Source organism: Mirounga leonina, unplaced genomic scaffold (assembly GCF_011800145.1).
Source record: "Mirounga leonina isolate KUSES-001 unplaced genomic scaffold, KU_Mleo_1.0 Mir_174, whole genome shotgun sequence".
Lineage (NCBI taxonomy): Eukaryota > Metazoa > Chordata > Mammalia > Carnivora > Phocidae > Mirounga > Mirounga leonina.
Window position 1 is genome coordinate 71022485 of NW_023270451.1, and position 16226 is coordinate 71038710.

Consider the following 16226-nt stretch of genomic DNA (forward strand, 5'->3'; position numbering starts at 1 on the left):
CTAACTAAGCCCTCTGATCTCCCTCAGCTCCTCAAGTCACCAAGGCTTTTATAGCTCTCTTCACACTGTGCCAAACCCCACCATTCTTATGAACACCAAGAGCAAAGTGGATTGAGTAGAGCAAATCAATTCAAGTTCATAATTGGGAAATTAGACACGAAGACACACTAATCATCAAAGAACTCACATCTCCAAGATGTCTTGGGGAGAAGGGGGTCCTTCATCCTGGAAGATCCCTGGGAGAATCTGGACTCTGCCCTCTCAAACTACGGTCTGGTCTTGCTTCTCACTTCCCTCCCATAGGGCTAATAGACTACTGGAAAATACACATGCCCTGAAGAACATGAAGGCAATCCAGACTCTAATGAAATGACCATCGAAGCATTTTATCAAAAGTATAAAGTTTGTTTCTATCTAGAGGTGGAATGATAGGACTATCTGATAGCAACACTATGAACATATGAATGAATGGCTCAAAAACATTTGTAAACTGCTTCAGTGACTATGGCTTTCTTACTTCAAAGTAGAAGAAGCACAACTAGATGTTAAAATAACTCTTAGAGGTATCATGCTGTAGCTGCTAGATAATAAGACTTTATTTATTCCCTTTTTGGCCAAATGTCCCCAGGAAGTACCATCCTGGGGAAAAGATTCTGCCTTTTCAATGCTTAACAATCTTGTAGATTATGAGGTAGCATTAATCCCATTTTAACATTGGGACCTAAAAAGTTGTATTAGAAACCAAAAAGAGCTAACTCACCACCCAAAGAGCCAACACACAACCAGCAGGATTTAACTCTTGAGTGCAGAACTAACAAATATTAAAGCTAGCACTGGCTAATGGCTAAAAGCTCAGGTGTTGGAATTACCTCAGATCCAGATGTTTTGGTTGGATATTCTCGGGCAAGTTACTTGAAGCCTTCGGGCCTTCATCTAAACAACAGGACTGACAACCTCATAGGGTTGTCTGTGTGAATAAAATGACGTAACCCATGGCAAGTGTCTAGCACATGTAAATGCGCAATAAATATTACTGTGAGTTACTATCACAATGATGATGATGCTACAAATAATATCAAGACAGTCAAAACTTGATTCTCATAGGATAGATATATATTATTAATTTAAATGACGAGTGAAGAAGATACCAGGTACTTTGTTGATAGTTAAAAACTATACATTAATTGCTTAAGACATCATTTTATGGTATAAGCTTAGTAAATCTAGGATTTATTCACTGAACTCCTATGTGAGTTGTGGAAAATACAGAGACGAGAGAAAATGACCTTTAACCTCAGGGAATTTATGTGATAAACACAGATAACAAATCACAATTACCATAACTGTGGCACCATAAAGAGAGGTATAAAAACACTATGGAACATTCCCTTAGAGATTTGTGGAAAGCTTCCTAAAAACACTTAAGAACCTTCTCTTTGAAAGCTGCCCTGGGCTTCCTCTTATCAAATCACCAATCAGGAATTAACATCCTCCAAGTCTCTTAAATCAACAACCAGGAGTTAATACTCAAGTCTCTTTCGGTTAGGCCACACACCTAACTGTGACCTCACCAATGTTATTAAAATACAGAAGTTCACTTCACATCTATGTCAATGTCCTTTGATAAAGCCAGCAACCTTTACAATGAAATAGGGACTTGAAAAACTTTTCAAATGGCTTGACTTTCTTTCTCTGTAAAGAGTTACTGCTTTTAGAATACTGGTTCTAAGAAGGGTGAACTTGTGTCCAGTTAAATTATACTTATTCCTCCTCATGAGGCAGTGATAGAAGAAAGTTCTCTCAGACTCGCGGTGAACCAACCAATATGAATATATAGGAGGAGAAAGATCCATTCACACATAGGAACTATCTAATTGATAGAATTTATAAATAGATCAAAGAGGCAAGCCACACTGTAATAGAACTGAATGTGCTCCACATGTTCAGGGGATTTGGATTCAGAGTCTCAAAAGAAATCTGTAACAAGTCAATGACAATGAACAGTTCAAGTAATAAGACTACGAGTCATCTAAAAGTGATTGTGTACATAATGATGGTGTTAATCTAGTTGATGGGGATCACTTTTGGAATGATTCTGTTAAAGACTGGTCAATATTCCCTCTCCAGTAATGATACACCATCTAGTATCTAGTTTATGGTTTCATCATTTCATTTGGTTTAAATAAAGACATGTACTTAAACCACTTTTAAACCACAGGCAACCTGGATTTCGCATAGTAAGTTAGGTGATTCTACAGCTATCATAATACTATAATTATTTTTCTTGCAATATGCACTATTTGATTTAGCACTTTTAGATCTTCTAACATGAACTGTATGTAGAATTTCTAATAGAAATGGTGAGACATTGCACTTTTCACTGTCAGCACAATACAAGGGGAACTCTTTTTAAAATCTTCTGCATTAAGCCTACAAAATGCTTCATCACGGAGACCTACATCTCTCAAATATTCCTGGAAGAAATCCAATTGAACGAAATTAATGTAGCTACTTCAGGAAAGGCAGTAATAAACAAAGATGATTTTACAGAAATGGAGAGAAGACAGCAGGAAGTTGAACAATACTCAAATAATTTCATGATTTTTAGTGTTTTGTACACAATGAAAAGTAAGTAGATATTCTTTAATGGCAATGGCTTTTGTTAAGCATTTTCCAGTTTTCAAAGAGCTTTTATATACATCATCTTATCTGGTCCCCCCAATAACTCACAAACGTGAGCAAGGAACAGACTACTATCCCCACTTCATAGATAAAGAAGCAGAGACCAGAAGAGATTAGGTGACTTGTCAAATAACTAGATGACAGCACCATGCCTTCTGACTCCTAGTCCAGCCTGGAGTTATTAGGTATTAACTAACAGTAGTGTGATTATTCCACCTTAGGATTTTTCTAAGCTCACTGGTACTCTCAGTTTTCAGTTAAAATTCCTAAAACACTACTTTCCAGCCTTATCTTCAAAAAGGAAAAAATATTTCACCTATATAAAAAGCTGCTGACTGCAATGACTTGACATCATCACACCATCTCCATCTGATCTACCACCATGTGTTCTAACTTGAGGCCAAAAACAACAGTTAGCTGCTGAGCAGACTGGTTTCATCAGCCAAGATCGAATCCTCTCAGTATATCACACTAATCACTGAATGACCTCCATCAAATTGGTGGATTTATGAGAAATGGGTGAATATTTTTCATTGCCTTTTCTTGTACCTGAGAGCAATCAATGACAAATCCAAAAGGTACCGAGCACAGTAATACTTGATAGCAAAGAAAACTGTCACTGGGTGGGGAAAAAAGCAGGTACTGGGTAAATCACCTCAAAAACTATCAGTCATTCATTTTATTCAGCTAATATTTACTATCAGGCACGGTGCTCTGGAAGGGTTGAGGTAAACTAACAGCTGACTGAGCGGTCACTCTGTGCGGGACACTACAGTAGGTGCTTTATGAGAATGAGCCCATTTAACAAATCCGTGAGGTAAGTACTATTATATCTTCATTTTACAGCTGAAGAAACTGAAACTTGAAGTAACATGCTACAAAAACTCAGCAGGTAAATGTCTGTTCAGTGCATTCAATCCAAGTCAGAGCCTGTGTTCTAAACCAGGGTTCTACAGACTAGAACTCATGAGTCAGATCCCGCCTGCTCTCTGTTTTTATATAGCCCTAAGAGTGGTTTTGGGTTTTTGAGTGGTTTGGGGGGTGGGGGGTCCAAAGCAGAGTATTTCATGACATACAGAAATTATGTGAAACCCAAGCTTCAGGGTCCGTAATTGGAACGCAGTCGCAGTTGCCGACTGACATACTGGCTACGGCTGGTGTCACGTTACAATGGCAGCGCCCAGCAGCTGAGCTGAGAGCTGAGTAGTAGAGACAGAAACCATACACAGCCAGCGAAGTCTAAAGTATTTCCTATCTGGCCCTTTACAGAAAAATGTGCTCACTCTTGCCATAAGCCATTCCACTTGATGCTTTTTTTATCATCTCTATTTGGATGTCTTAACAAATATCCCAAACTTAAAGTATTTAAAATCAAATTCCTGATTTTTCTGCACTACCCACAAAAAGATCCGTATCTGCATAGTCTTCCTCTATGGAAAAGCCATCCTTCTAGGTATAAAAGCCATAGATCGAGAGTATCCTTGAGTTCTTTCTTTCACTCATGTTCAAAACCATCAACAAGCCTGATCAGCTCTGCCTTTGAAACATGCAACCCCATGCTTCATCCCCTCCATGGCTAGCAGCCGGGCCCAAGCCATCACTATTCCTTTTCTGAATTACCGCCATTACCTCTTCTTAGGTCTGTCTTGCTTCAGTTCTTGCCTAAGACAAAAGCCAACATGCTCTTCCACTCACAAACCCTCTAGCCTTTCCAACATGAAACACACAGCCCTGCTTCAGGGCTCTGGTGCTGGTTGACTTCCCATTACTGCAGACCTCTTACCAAAAGCCACCTATTAGGCCCTCCCTCTCTACCAGATCCCACACCCTATACTCCAAGGCCCTGGGACCCCTTTTTCTCTGCTTCATTGTTCATCCATAGAATTGCAAACTGCCATCCACTATATACACTTCAGCTCCCTGAGGACAAAAGTTTAGTTAATTTTCTTCATTAGCATTTCTCTGGCACTAGCCTGGAGCCTGACATGTATTAGGTGATTAAGCAGACATCTGTTCGATGAATGAAGAAATGATCCCTGTATGCAAGAAGCATGCAGACTAGTGACGTACAGACACGGGTGAGCATATTTAATGTGTAAATAACTGTACTGAATGGGACTTAATACTGTATTTCTTATTGTATCTACTTTCTTATTAAACATCTTACTCTAAACAACCAAATTTTAGAGCTTTCCATCAAAGGGAAGAAAGATCTAGCTTTGTATGGCCCATGTGTGAAATGATTCTAGACAAATCTACTTTACTGAACGGGGGCACTGATGAGGGGGCTCAAATTCCCATTCTGAAACCCACAGTCTCCTGTTTTAGCTTTAATTCCTGCCTTTGCATCTCTGTCAAACTCTAGGGCCTGCCCAGAGGTACTGCCTCAACTCCTCTGAACTCTTCTTCCTAAGTCCTACTGTTCAACTCCTGCCCATTTCTTAGCCACAAATGCAGTGAAACTGAGATTACACAAAGACAATATATCCATTAAAACACTTCCATTTCTACGAACCCACTCAAGTTTCGTCAATGCTAGGGAGAGTCAAGAGTAGCACTCTACTGTTTGACCTGGAGGCAGTGCAGCTTCTAAACATTTAGGGACAAAATACCCGCGGGGGGCGGGGGTAGGTAGCTGCAGAGTGATAAATGCCTCATTGAACCAATAACGCGACCATACCCCAAAACAGCCAAAGAAGAAATAACATTCCCTGTGAGAATGATCTACCTGCTTGGCTTCTTCACTTCCTTTTAACTAGGAAAAGAAGCTACAGTTCTAATTATTGGTGCTTAAATAAATACACGGGAAAGTTGCAGATGTGGTTCTAGAAGAGAATCAACGACAAGAAATAGTCATACCCTCTCCTCCAGTCTAGCCAGCTGCTCTTTGTAGAATGCATCCTGCTTCTTTATCACTCGATCTTTCTCTTCCAGCTGCTTAGCCTAAAAAAAGAAATGAAGAATAGACTATATCAAGAAAAAGCAGCAACAGTGAAGCAAAAGTCAAGTATAAATTACATTAGAAATAAGTACATAGAGCTGAAGATTTTTGCAATCTATTAGGTCTCTGCCATAGAACAATATTAATAAGATGATGATTGCTGTATTTAAATGTAAAGGAGTCTACATTTTTTTTTTTTACTCTGACAGCTGTGTCCTACTTTGTCAAAAAGTATCAGAATACAGCACAGTTTTATTTAACTCCTATGGAAGAGTAATTTCAAGGATTAATATTTTGTACAATAAAACTTAGATTTTATTCCAAGCATAAACCACATGGTTATTAACCTTTTTTCTGAACAACAAAATACCTATATGACATTTTCTACATAAATCTTATGTTTGAGAGTCCTTAAATTACCCACTGAAACCTGCACCTAAGTACATGTATTGGTCTATTTTCTTTTTTATGAAGCAGGGGGCAAAAACCACTGTAAATGTTTATTTGAATAATTAAAAATTAATAGTAAGAAATAAAAATAGTTAAAGTAATTATAAAACTCAGTCATCCCATTTCCAATTTATAAGATTTTTTCAAAATTAAAAAAAGGTAATAAAAATTTTTTGATACTTGAAAAATAATGATAAAGATGGTTACTTATGGATGTTTTTCAAGGTTAATAAAAAAATGCATTTTTCAAACTGTTGTTTGTATCTTGATCATTACATTTAAGTGATCTTTATCTCTGAGAACAGACCTCCCTGTCTCACACCCCAAGTTAGAAAAGTTTTTAATATATTTTTGTTCAGTAAATGCTGAATACACACTTGACAAGGAATTTTAAGATATCCAGCAAGTATGCATTTTGGCATTCCCACCCTTATGCCGCATACCACATTTTTTTGCAGGGTGATCAAGGGTCACTTGCCTCAACCTTGTGTGAGGGTGATTTCCACTATCTGCTTTTATAAGTTTACGTGTACCCATTTTACACATATATAGGTCATTGCTTTGCTACTTACTTTGTCTTCAATGTCCTGCAGCATGTTAAAAACAAACAACAATTACTTAACAATAGAAGTAGTATTTTTTCCTAATGTCACAAAGAAATCTGATAGATAATATCTAAGATGCAAACCAAAGAAGGCAATAGGGGGAAAAAAAGATCAGAGAACTTGCTTAACTTAGGACACAGCCAAATGTCAATGTGCTGCTACAGTTTGAATAGAAGATTTCAGTGAAAAGTTCATGCTGCTTGAAAGCGTATGAATAAATTTAAAAAGATACAATAATAAGATTACATTAAAATATATTCATATGCAAGTACATAATAATCAATGGCTCCTTGGTACAACATAGTAAAAACCTGACTAGCCTGTCAGGAATATAAAAGAAAAAGGAAACAGAGAAAGAATTTTTAACAAGAAAGTATGCATGACAATATGATCTACAGAGAAAAGGTATTTCTAAATTCAACACATACACACCCAAAATAGAAATAAAGGAAATGTAAAAGAACGGTTTTATGAGACCCTCTGTTAAAAAAAAAATCATTAAACCAAACAAATAAGCAAATGACAAAAAGAGGAAAAGAAACCACAACATGTAACTATGAGAGTTAAAGTTACTAAAATACAGAACACTAAAAAAAAAAAAAAAAAAAAGCCCTCTACCCCTCCACCAAAAAAGCCAAAAGAAAAGTACACAAATGACATACACTGGTAATTCACACACAAAAATACAAATAATAAACACATGGGAAAAAACCCAACCCTAAGAGAAATCAAAGAATGATAATTAAAATAATGAAATACCATTATTCATCTACTGAACTGACAACAATATAAAATAGTAATAGTAATGTCAGATACAGGAAAATAAGCTCTTCTATACATGACTGGTCAGAATGTAATTTGATATAACCACTTTTTAAATCAATTTGACACAATGTAATGTTTTTAAAATGTACATATTCACTGAGATCTAAACTCTATTTTTAGGACTTTTTTTTTAATTGTAGATTTTTTTTTTAATGTTTTATTTATTTATTCATGAGAGTCAGAGAGAGAGAGAGAGAGAGAGAGAGAGGCAGAGGCAGAGGAAGAAGCAGGCTCCCCGCCCAGCAGGGAGCCCGATGTGGGACTGGATCCCAGGACTCTGGGATCATGACCTGACTTTTCTTAAGTAATTATGACAATATACAAAGATGTTCAAGATAAAGTTGTTTAGAATTGCAAAGATGCAAAAATAAAAATCAATTTAATGGCTAAATAAAAATATCTTCAAAATATACTAAGTAAAAATGGAACAGATTATAAACAAAAAGGACAGTATAATCTCTTTTCTTTGTAGGGAAAGAAAAAAACCAGAAGGATACTCAACAAAATGTCAACAAAAGTTATAGCAGAATGGTAGGTTTATGGGTGATTTCTAGTTATTCTTGCTTCTTTATATTTTCCAAATTAAAAAAAAAAATCACATACTTTGTAGTCAAAGGACACAGGAGGGAATTTTCTGAGGTGGGAGAACTAGTCTGCTTGTTGATAATGGTGGTGGTTACACAATTGTATGCATTTGTCAAAACTCATAAAACTACATATCACAAAATGAATTTAACTATATAAATATCTTAAAGTGTATACAAATTAAATACACTAAAATTCATGAAAATAACTACATATAAATAGATGGATGGACGTGTGCATATATCTTTGCTATTGTTAATCTGCTTATCACTTGGCCAATTTTATTCTAGGCATTTAATCCTAGGAAATATTAAGAAAAGCACACAAGGATTTAGATCTAAGAAAATAAAACCAATGTTACTTAAAGCAACAAACAAATGGGAACAACAGAAGGTTGTATAAATAAGATTTGGTCCAACAGGATACTGATTATAATTTTAGTCCAGACACAATGACCAAATATTCAGAGCCATTAAAAAAATAATGGCTTGGAAAAAAGTATCTATTATGCCAAGATATTAACAGTGGACAGGATATGCATAGTGGGATATTTTTTATTTAGACTGTTCTTTACTTTCTAAATTTTCTAGAATGAACAATTACTACTTCTGTAATCAGAAAAAATATTTCTTAAACATTAATATCACATACATGTATCCCTGACTACGAGATGGAAACATAATATGAGATAGAAGCTCAGAGTGAGGTATTTAGTAATTATATTAACAACCAAATTAACAACTTGAACAATTATTTATAGCCTGGAAATTCTCTTACCTACAAAATCCTTAATGTACCAGCACTTGATTCTCTCTCCCATTCAATGTATGACATTACCCACCATGGTTCTTAAAACACTTGCACTAAATGTTTCTTTCGTTCACAGATAGTGCACAGTGAGACTTTTTTTTAAAATGCAAAGAAAAAGTAATAGGTATTCTATTATGGTCATTTAGAAAACACTCAAGAATTCAATACTACAAATATATTGCTTAAGTCTACTGAGAACTACATGCACCAAAAAATTTGATTTTGAGGAGCAATGTAAATAAAGGATATATAGTAATGTCCTCATTCACTTTTCTAAGATGTAATCTTTGAAAAAATTTAAAGCAACATGTGAAAAGGTCAGATATACACATTAAAAAGGAACTACCTCCAAAGACCCGAAACCACCAAGCTATGGTCTAACATCACAAATCTTTCCCTAGACAGCCAACAGAATCAATAGTTTGAGATCCACTGGGGAGAATAACAAAGCAAGAAACACGGCCACAGCACTTTAACGGCACATTGCTTTGAAACAGTTAATGTGATGCTGGGAGGGAAAGTCACACAATATGAATCCTGAAACTTAAATAAGCCTGGAATACATTGACTAAGCTAATAGCTGCCAAGGATGGAGAGTCACACTCAACTTACGAAAAAGCAGTAAACCAAGTGCAAGGAAATAAAACTTCTACGTATAACTCTCTAACAGAGAGAGAATCATTTTAAATGAACAAAAACAAAGAGGATTATAACATTACTTATTGTTATAGAACCATTCCTTAGGGAAAAAAAAGAATATAAAAAAATTTCCCCTCATTTCTTGTTTACTATTACCCTCACTACAAGAAATGTGCACTGATTAGTTTTCAGATCCTGTTAGATTTGGGATAACATGATTGGGCTGAAAACATGACAGAACTTAAGTGGATCATTATGGAAAACTAGAGCACCCCATATGCAAGAGACACAAAGAAAATAAGGAAATCAAGTTTTCTTTAAGAAACCCAACACATAAATACTTCAATGTTTTAACTCCGTGTTGGTAGCTAGATTCAAAATGAAGTTCCCATATGTTAACTTCTTTAAGACTTGCTTCTTTTCAGAAAGGATCTGAAGGTGCTTATGACAAAGAATATAATAAGGTCAACAGAAGCAAAAACTGGGATTATGGATATGACATAGTGTGCTGGTGGCTACTTTACCTTCCCACGTATATTCCTAGGTAACTCTTCATAGCGAAAGGTTTTTGGCATAGTAGCTCAGCCTTCTCAGCCCTGGTTTCTCCTGAGGACTACGGTGTGGCACAGGGTACATGGCCTGGAGAACCTGGTGACATCACAATCACCTAGCTCAGAGGTTGTATTGTTACCTTGGACATCAAGTACAAGGCATGTTAAAGAAAGATTCTGGGCTAAAGCTCGTACACTTGATTTTATTTTATTTTTATTTTTTAAAGGTTTTTATTTATTTATTTGAGAGCGAGGATGAAAGAGAGAGAGAGAGCACATGAGAGGGAAGAGGACCAGAGGGAGAAGCAGACTCCCCGCTGAGCAGGGAGCCCGATGCAGGACTCATCCTGGGACTCCAGGATCATGACCTGAGATGAAGGCAGTTGCTTAACCAACTGAGCCACCCAGGGGCCCTAAGCTTGTACATTTTAAATGACAAAGTTCCTTGAAATGTCAGTGCTCAATTTTAATAGCTCAAGGGAGAAAACAAAGCAGGTACCTGCTCAATTTTCCATGGGAGGATACTATGAAGCCAGAGATTACTAGGGTTGAGAAAAGGCAACAACTGTAAATCAACCTAAATAGGAAATCCCTATAATGATATTTCCTATCATTCTAAATCTTATAACAAATCTGAAACACACACATAATGGATGGAGAAAGATTTAATCTTTCACAATGATATGGATAATCTGTGGCAAAGATCAATCTCTATCTTATAACTCACATAAGCAAATAAGAGCAGGGAAAAGAGCTTTATTCCTCGTCAGAACTACAAAGAACACAAAATATATAGGAACCTAATAAAAGTATATGCTAACATAAAACAAAGAGAGAACTGAATGATCCAATGGGGCTGAGCCATAAACTTGTAAGGTAATAATACATTTAGAAGCTGTAGAACATGGTCACTGTTCACTGGGGATACCAATTAGCCGTAACAAAATAATTAAAGTAGCCATGCATTCAATTAGCTGAATACTACACTTCCGTTATAAATGAGAAATTACATAGGGTTCACTGAGCCTTTATCAAGTGGCACTGGTAAACAAAGAATCATACTCAAAAGCACGGTTTTCCGAGCCACATTATAAGGTGACATTCAAAAGGGTAACTCATCTAGGTGAACTTAAATGATGCCCAACCTATTATCAACCTTAGCACACTGTTCAATGACTACTTAGAGGCATAAGCTATGAGCAAAGCCCAGCATGAAATGTTAAACTACACTTATGTGCACAAACACAGTGAGGGCTGGCGTAAGTTGAATATAGACCGAGACGTAGCAATAGACTTCCTAAATCTGGAACTCCTATCCAAGCCTCCAGGGCTTGATCAGTCCATTTGGTTCTGTTTTGTCTTCCCAAGAAGAGCTTCAGGAACTCTCCTCTTCATTTCACCTTTTTTCACCCTGATGACATACTGGAAAACAGCCTACTGAATATGTCCTCTGCCACTTTGGGGCATATCTGCTTATTTTCTTGAAAAAAGCGAGCAGAGGCAGGTAAGTAGTTTTTGAAATTAAAAAGTAAAGCCAACAATGAGTGAAGAGAGAATGTTAGGTACATAAATTTAGAACAGAAAGCAACCTAGTGTGCTTTGCTTTAACTTTTTCCAGAAGCTCTCCTAACATTTGTGCAGAACATGGTATTTGACAAAATAAGTAAAATTAAGTGCTAGATGAAATCAGAAATGGTTTTACAAGCCTTCTTCTATAGCCTTAGAGAGGAAAAATAATTTTTTAATCATACATTCACTTCTCCAGTTTTCTAGTTTAATTCAGAACTTACTATGACAGATAGTCGAAAATCTACTTGGTGGGGAGTCAGGAGACCCAGATACCCATTCCAACTCTGCTAAATCACCATGTGACCACACACTGACTCACCCCAGCCCCATCCATGTTCTAAAACCCATCTTTAATGTTACTTCCTTCACGTAGCTATTGCCAAGTCATAACCTGCTGCCTCTCCCACTTTTGCACCTAATAAAACTTTTCAACAGGTCTCTTACGGTAACCTGTTTTTTTAAAGATTTCACCTTTAAGTAATCTCTACACTCAATGCGGTGCTCGAACTCACAACCCCGAGATCAAGAGTTGCACGCTTCACTGACTGAGTCTGCCAGGCCCGCCTTATGGCACCTGATTTTGACTTTGCCTTGTATCGTACGCGTTTATCTACCCACGGTCCCTCTCTCAACTGTAAACTCTGAGACAGGAAAAGAGATTTACTCCTCTCTATCTGGATCTCTGGCTCAACCTAGGTCTGTAGCTTCCCACAAAGGAAAGACTCAGGACATGGCAGTCCAAATGAAAACAAGTACACTGAGGTAAAGAGTCTGTAGGAAGTAGGTAGACACAAGTTCTGGGGAGCCAATCTGTCACAGCATCTGTGATTTACTTCAAAATACACAGTGTGACATTATGTGTCCATGTTCCTTAGGTTAAGCTCTGAACCAGGCGCTGCCAGCATGCTACTCAGGCACACGGAATGTGGGAGCCATCAGCAAGTACTCTTACTGGAAGCTCAAAACTGGAAGCTGAAAAAGGAGAGGTGGCTACCACCTGGGCGTCTCTCATGCATGCCTTGATCAATAATGATGTTTTGCTACTTAGCACAATGACCATTGGAAAGGAGATTTTATTAGTGAAAATGGGTCATTAACTGGTATGATAAATGTTAGATATGGGTTCTTGCTAGTTAGTAAAATGAAAACTCAAAAAGATCTCAGGGTTAGCTCCCAGAAGGATATTCCCACCTCTGCTGTGTGACTGGTCACGAGACTACATGAGGTCACGACAACAAAGCTGTCCTGGTACCTTTAAGGTATGGTACCTTAGGCCTGATCGCTTGACAGTCCTGTATCCAGCCATTGGTTGAGGACAGAGATTCTCACCTTTGGCATTGCTGACATTTTGGGCCAGACCACTCGTTGCTGCGGAGAGCCGTCCTACACGCTGCAGAATGCGGAGGGGGACACCTGGCCTCTAGTAGCCAACAGTACCACCCCAACTCTGAGCTGTGACAACCAAAATTGCTTCCAGGCATTGCCAAAACTGCCCCAAGTGGGGACCACTGGTTTAAGAGGATTGTCGGCTGTCTGAGGCCAAGTACAAGCAGCCTCGTCTGCCCCAAGTAACCCTCTTCCTGCAAAACAAACAAACACTTAACAGACAACTGGGACTTCACCGAGTTTTACTGAATGGGTTGTATGAATCATTTTGTACTGCTTGTTAAGAAAGTTTTCTTCAGGGCGCCTGGGTGGCTCAGTCGGTTAGGCGACTGCCTTCGGCTCAGGTCATGATCCTGGAGTCCCGGGATCGAGTCCCGCATCGGGCTCCCTGCTCGGCAGGGAGTCTGCTTCTCCCTCTGACCCTCCTCCCTCTCATGCTCTCTGTCTCTCATTCTCTCTGTCTCAAATAAATAAATAAAATCTTAAAAAAAAAAGAAAGAAAGAAAGAAAGTTTTCTTCAACAAACGTCTGTTTGTATTACAGAATCGAGCTGGAGTCTTGCTCACATTATAAACTGGTAGGGTTGCACTGCAAAGGTATAATGTATAAAAGCAACAAGAGTGGCTCACATACATGTAATGCATCACATCCCAGTGAAAGAGAAAACTGGAAATGTTAGTTCTTTATTTTTGAACTAAGTACAAAAAGCATAAAACAGGTATATAAGTTCTCTCTTTTCTCTGGCTCCCTGAACAAAATGGAATCAATGCCTACATAAGCTCGGATTTTGAATCCATGTAACTGATGCTCAGTTCAGGAAGAATGGATATTCAGTTAACATGAACTGATACGAGTTGTTTAATATTTGTTCTGCTTGGGTAATGACAACCCTAGACCTGATATTAAATATTTTGTGTATCATTCCTGAGAACAGGCATATAATGATTCCATTATAATTTATAACTTTCAATGTTACAAAGCAACATGAAATTTCAACATGAAAGGCACTAAAATATACCACTTCATCAGTTCAGTGTTGTATATTCCATGCTCCCCCACGCCAAGACCCATTTAAAGGAAGAACAGCCATCACGATATCTAGCACATAAGAAACATTAAATAAACGCTGAATCAAAAGTGAAATGAACTGTTAGTGCAGAGTTCTCAAATAAGCAGCTTTAGCTTCTCTAATGAACACTCACTTTAGCTACTACATGTTTATGAAATACACAAGAGAATGTAAACATGCATCAAGTCTAAAAGAAAAGACCATCTGAATCAAAAACAAAGTTCCAGAAGACCAAGTTCTATGAAGAAATGAGAACGCTATGTCACAGAATCATTAGTAAGCTTAGAAACTTTAAGGATAAGAAGGATCTCTGAAAGAAGGAAAAGTGGTTTATAAAAAGGGCCACATTCAATAAAACTACTGTGTGATTACATGGACTCAGAGCAGGAAGGGGCTTTTATTATCAAATTCAGCTGCAGAAAAGATGGGCTTATAAACCACTGAATGTTACCATTACATGTAACAGCAGAGTGGTCTTAACTCTAGACCACAGCTGATATGCTACAGAGTGGAAAGAAGCAACAAGCATTGGGAATTATATAGCCAAAGGTGCAATTATACTAAAATGTCTCTCTTCTTATTCCATATTGTGGGGAATAATACTTCCATTTCCAGGCACTTATGTATAATCTTGTTTTACCATGGAGATTAAAAATCTCAGAAGCACTCTAACACAGAGATGCTAGCTCAACCCCATTACTTGTGCCAAGACATTTGGTGTCACTGATCTGAAATGTAAGTTGGACAGAAACACAGAGACAATTACTGCACAACTTCTGGTTCCTTTTCTTTGTATTAACTTGTGTTTATTCAATTTAAACTTAGGCTTAATGTGTACACGATCAGGACAAATTGGCTGGAGTTGACCTCTCCTCTTAGAATCTATTTCACATGCACAACTTGGAAAAAAAACAAACAAAAAAACCCAAAGATCATCCAGCTCATGTATCAGGAAGCAAGCAAGGCTCCAAGTTCCTTGTTGACTAAGGGAATCCTTAAGGTCAGGGACAGAGTTGGCTCTGGGACCCGTCTCTTGAAGGCAGTGCACTCCCATCAACTCCCTATTTCTTTTCATTTTGTCTTGACATTAAGGGAAGACAATGTAAAAGTGACTAATCAAAAATTCGTAGTTATTTTCAACAGTACTCTACATAAAGAGATTTTTACCATTTGCTGTAATGGTTAATGTAGACTATTCTAAAAATGTCTTCAAAACCACCTATCTGCCATGTCAGTTCAGGTCCACTCGGATGCAGATGCTGAGACAGAATCAGTAGAAGAGATGTACTGGAGGAAGGACAAAGGAGAGAGGGAAGAGCAATGGCAGAGAGAACTTCTGACGATGCTCTAGGTCTGACACCTGGGATGTGAGACCAGGACGGAAGGAGACAACAGTGTACTTCTGAGAAAACCGGGCCAGGACGAAAAGGAGCCTCAGAGCAGAGATCATCCAGTAGAGGAATCCTGCGTCAGGCGAGATGGCCCAGCTCTGAGGCCCTGCCATGTGCTACAAGCCTGGTGGGGGCATGGCCTGGGGATGCACCCTGTAGAAGGTTCCCGGCTGGTGGCTGCTTGAGGCTTGCGGCCAACTGCACCCTTCGCAGCAGGTTCTCTCCTAGAAAGACAGCCCAACGACACACTCCCATGGCTGTCACAAAACTTTGACAATGACAACAAACTCTGACCAGGTCTTAAAACCTCAGCTTCCAGTTCAAACAGAAAGTAAACCAGCAAACAAGAACGAGGTTCTATCTGTTAGAATACATCAGATCTCTTTGGAATTTCTCCACTCATGCAGGCCAGGCTAAGTAAATCCAACTGGACCTCTGGAATACGATTTGATCCAGAAATCCTGTGTAGCAGGAATAGCAACAAAACAGTCATTCAGACAGTTAGAGCTTTCATTCCAGGTTGGCTGCTAACTCATGATCTTGGGCAAGTTCCTTAACCTTTTGGGACTTGTTTCCTTTTTTGTAAAATTAAGGGGATAGGCTAGATAATATCCAAGATCCCTGTAACATTCACATTTTATGCAGTACATTTACCACATTTCTCCTATTATTCAATTTGAATCTACTCGACAACTAGGCCAGAGGAAATTCAATGAATGCGTA

General features: G+C 38.0%; 1 protein-coding gene across 3 annotated transcripts in view; it reads right to left on the reverse strand.

Annotated features, from left to right (window-relative positions):
• CHCHD3 (coiled-coil-helix-coiled-coil-helix domain containing 3) overlaps positions 1–16226 on the reverse strand; it is a 271740-nt gene that overhangs the window by 86692 nt on the left and 168822 nt on the right. For all 3 annotated transcript variants that reach the window (XM_035021132.1, XM_035021131.1, XM_035021133.1), the window contains exon 5: positions 5542–5625. In XM_035021132.1, the coding sequence (XP_034877023.1) occupies positions 5542–5625 (84 nt within the window). The remainder of the gene's footprint in view (positions 1–5541; positions 5626–16226) is intronic.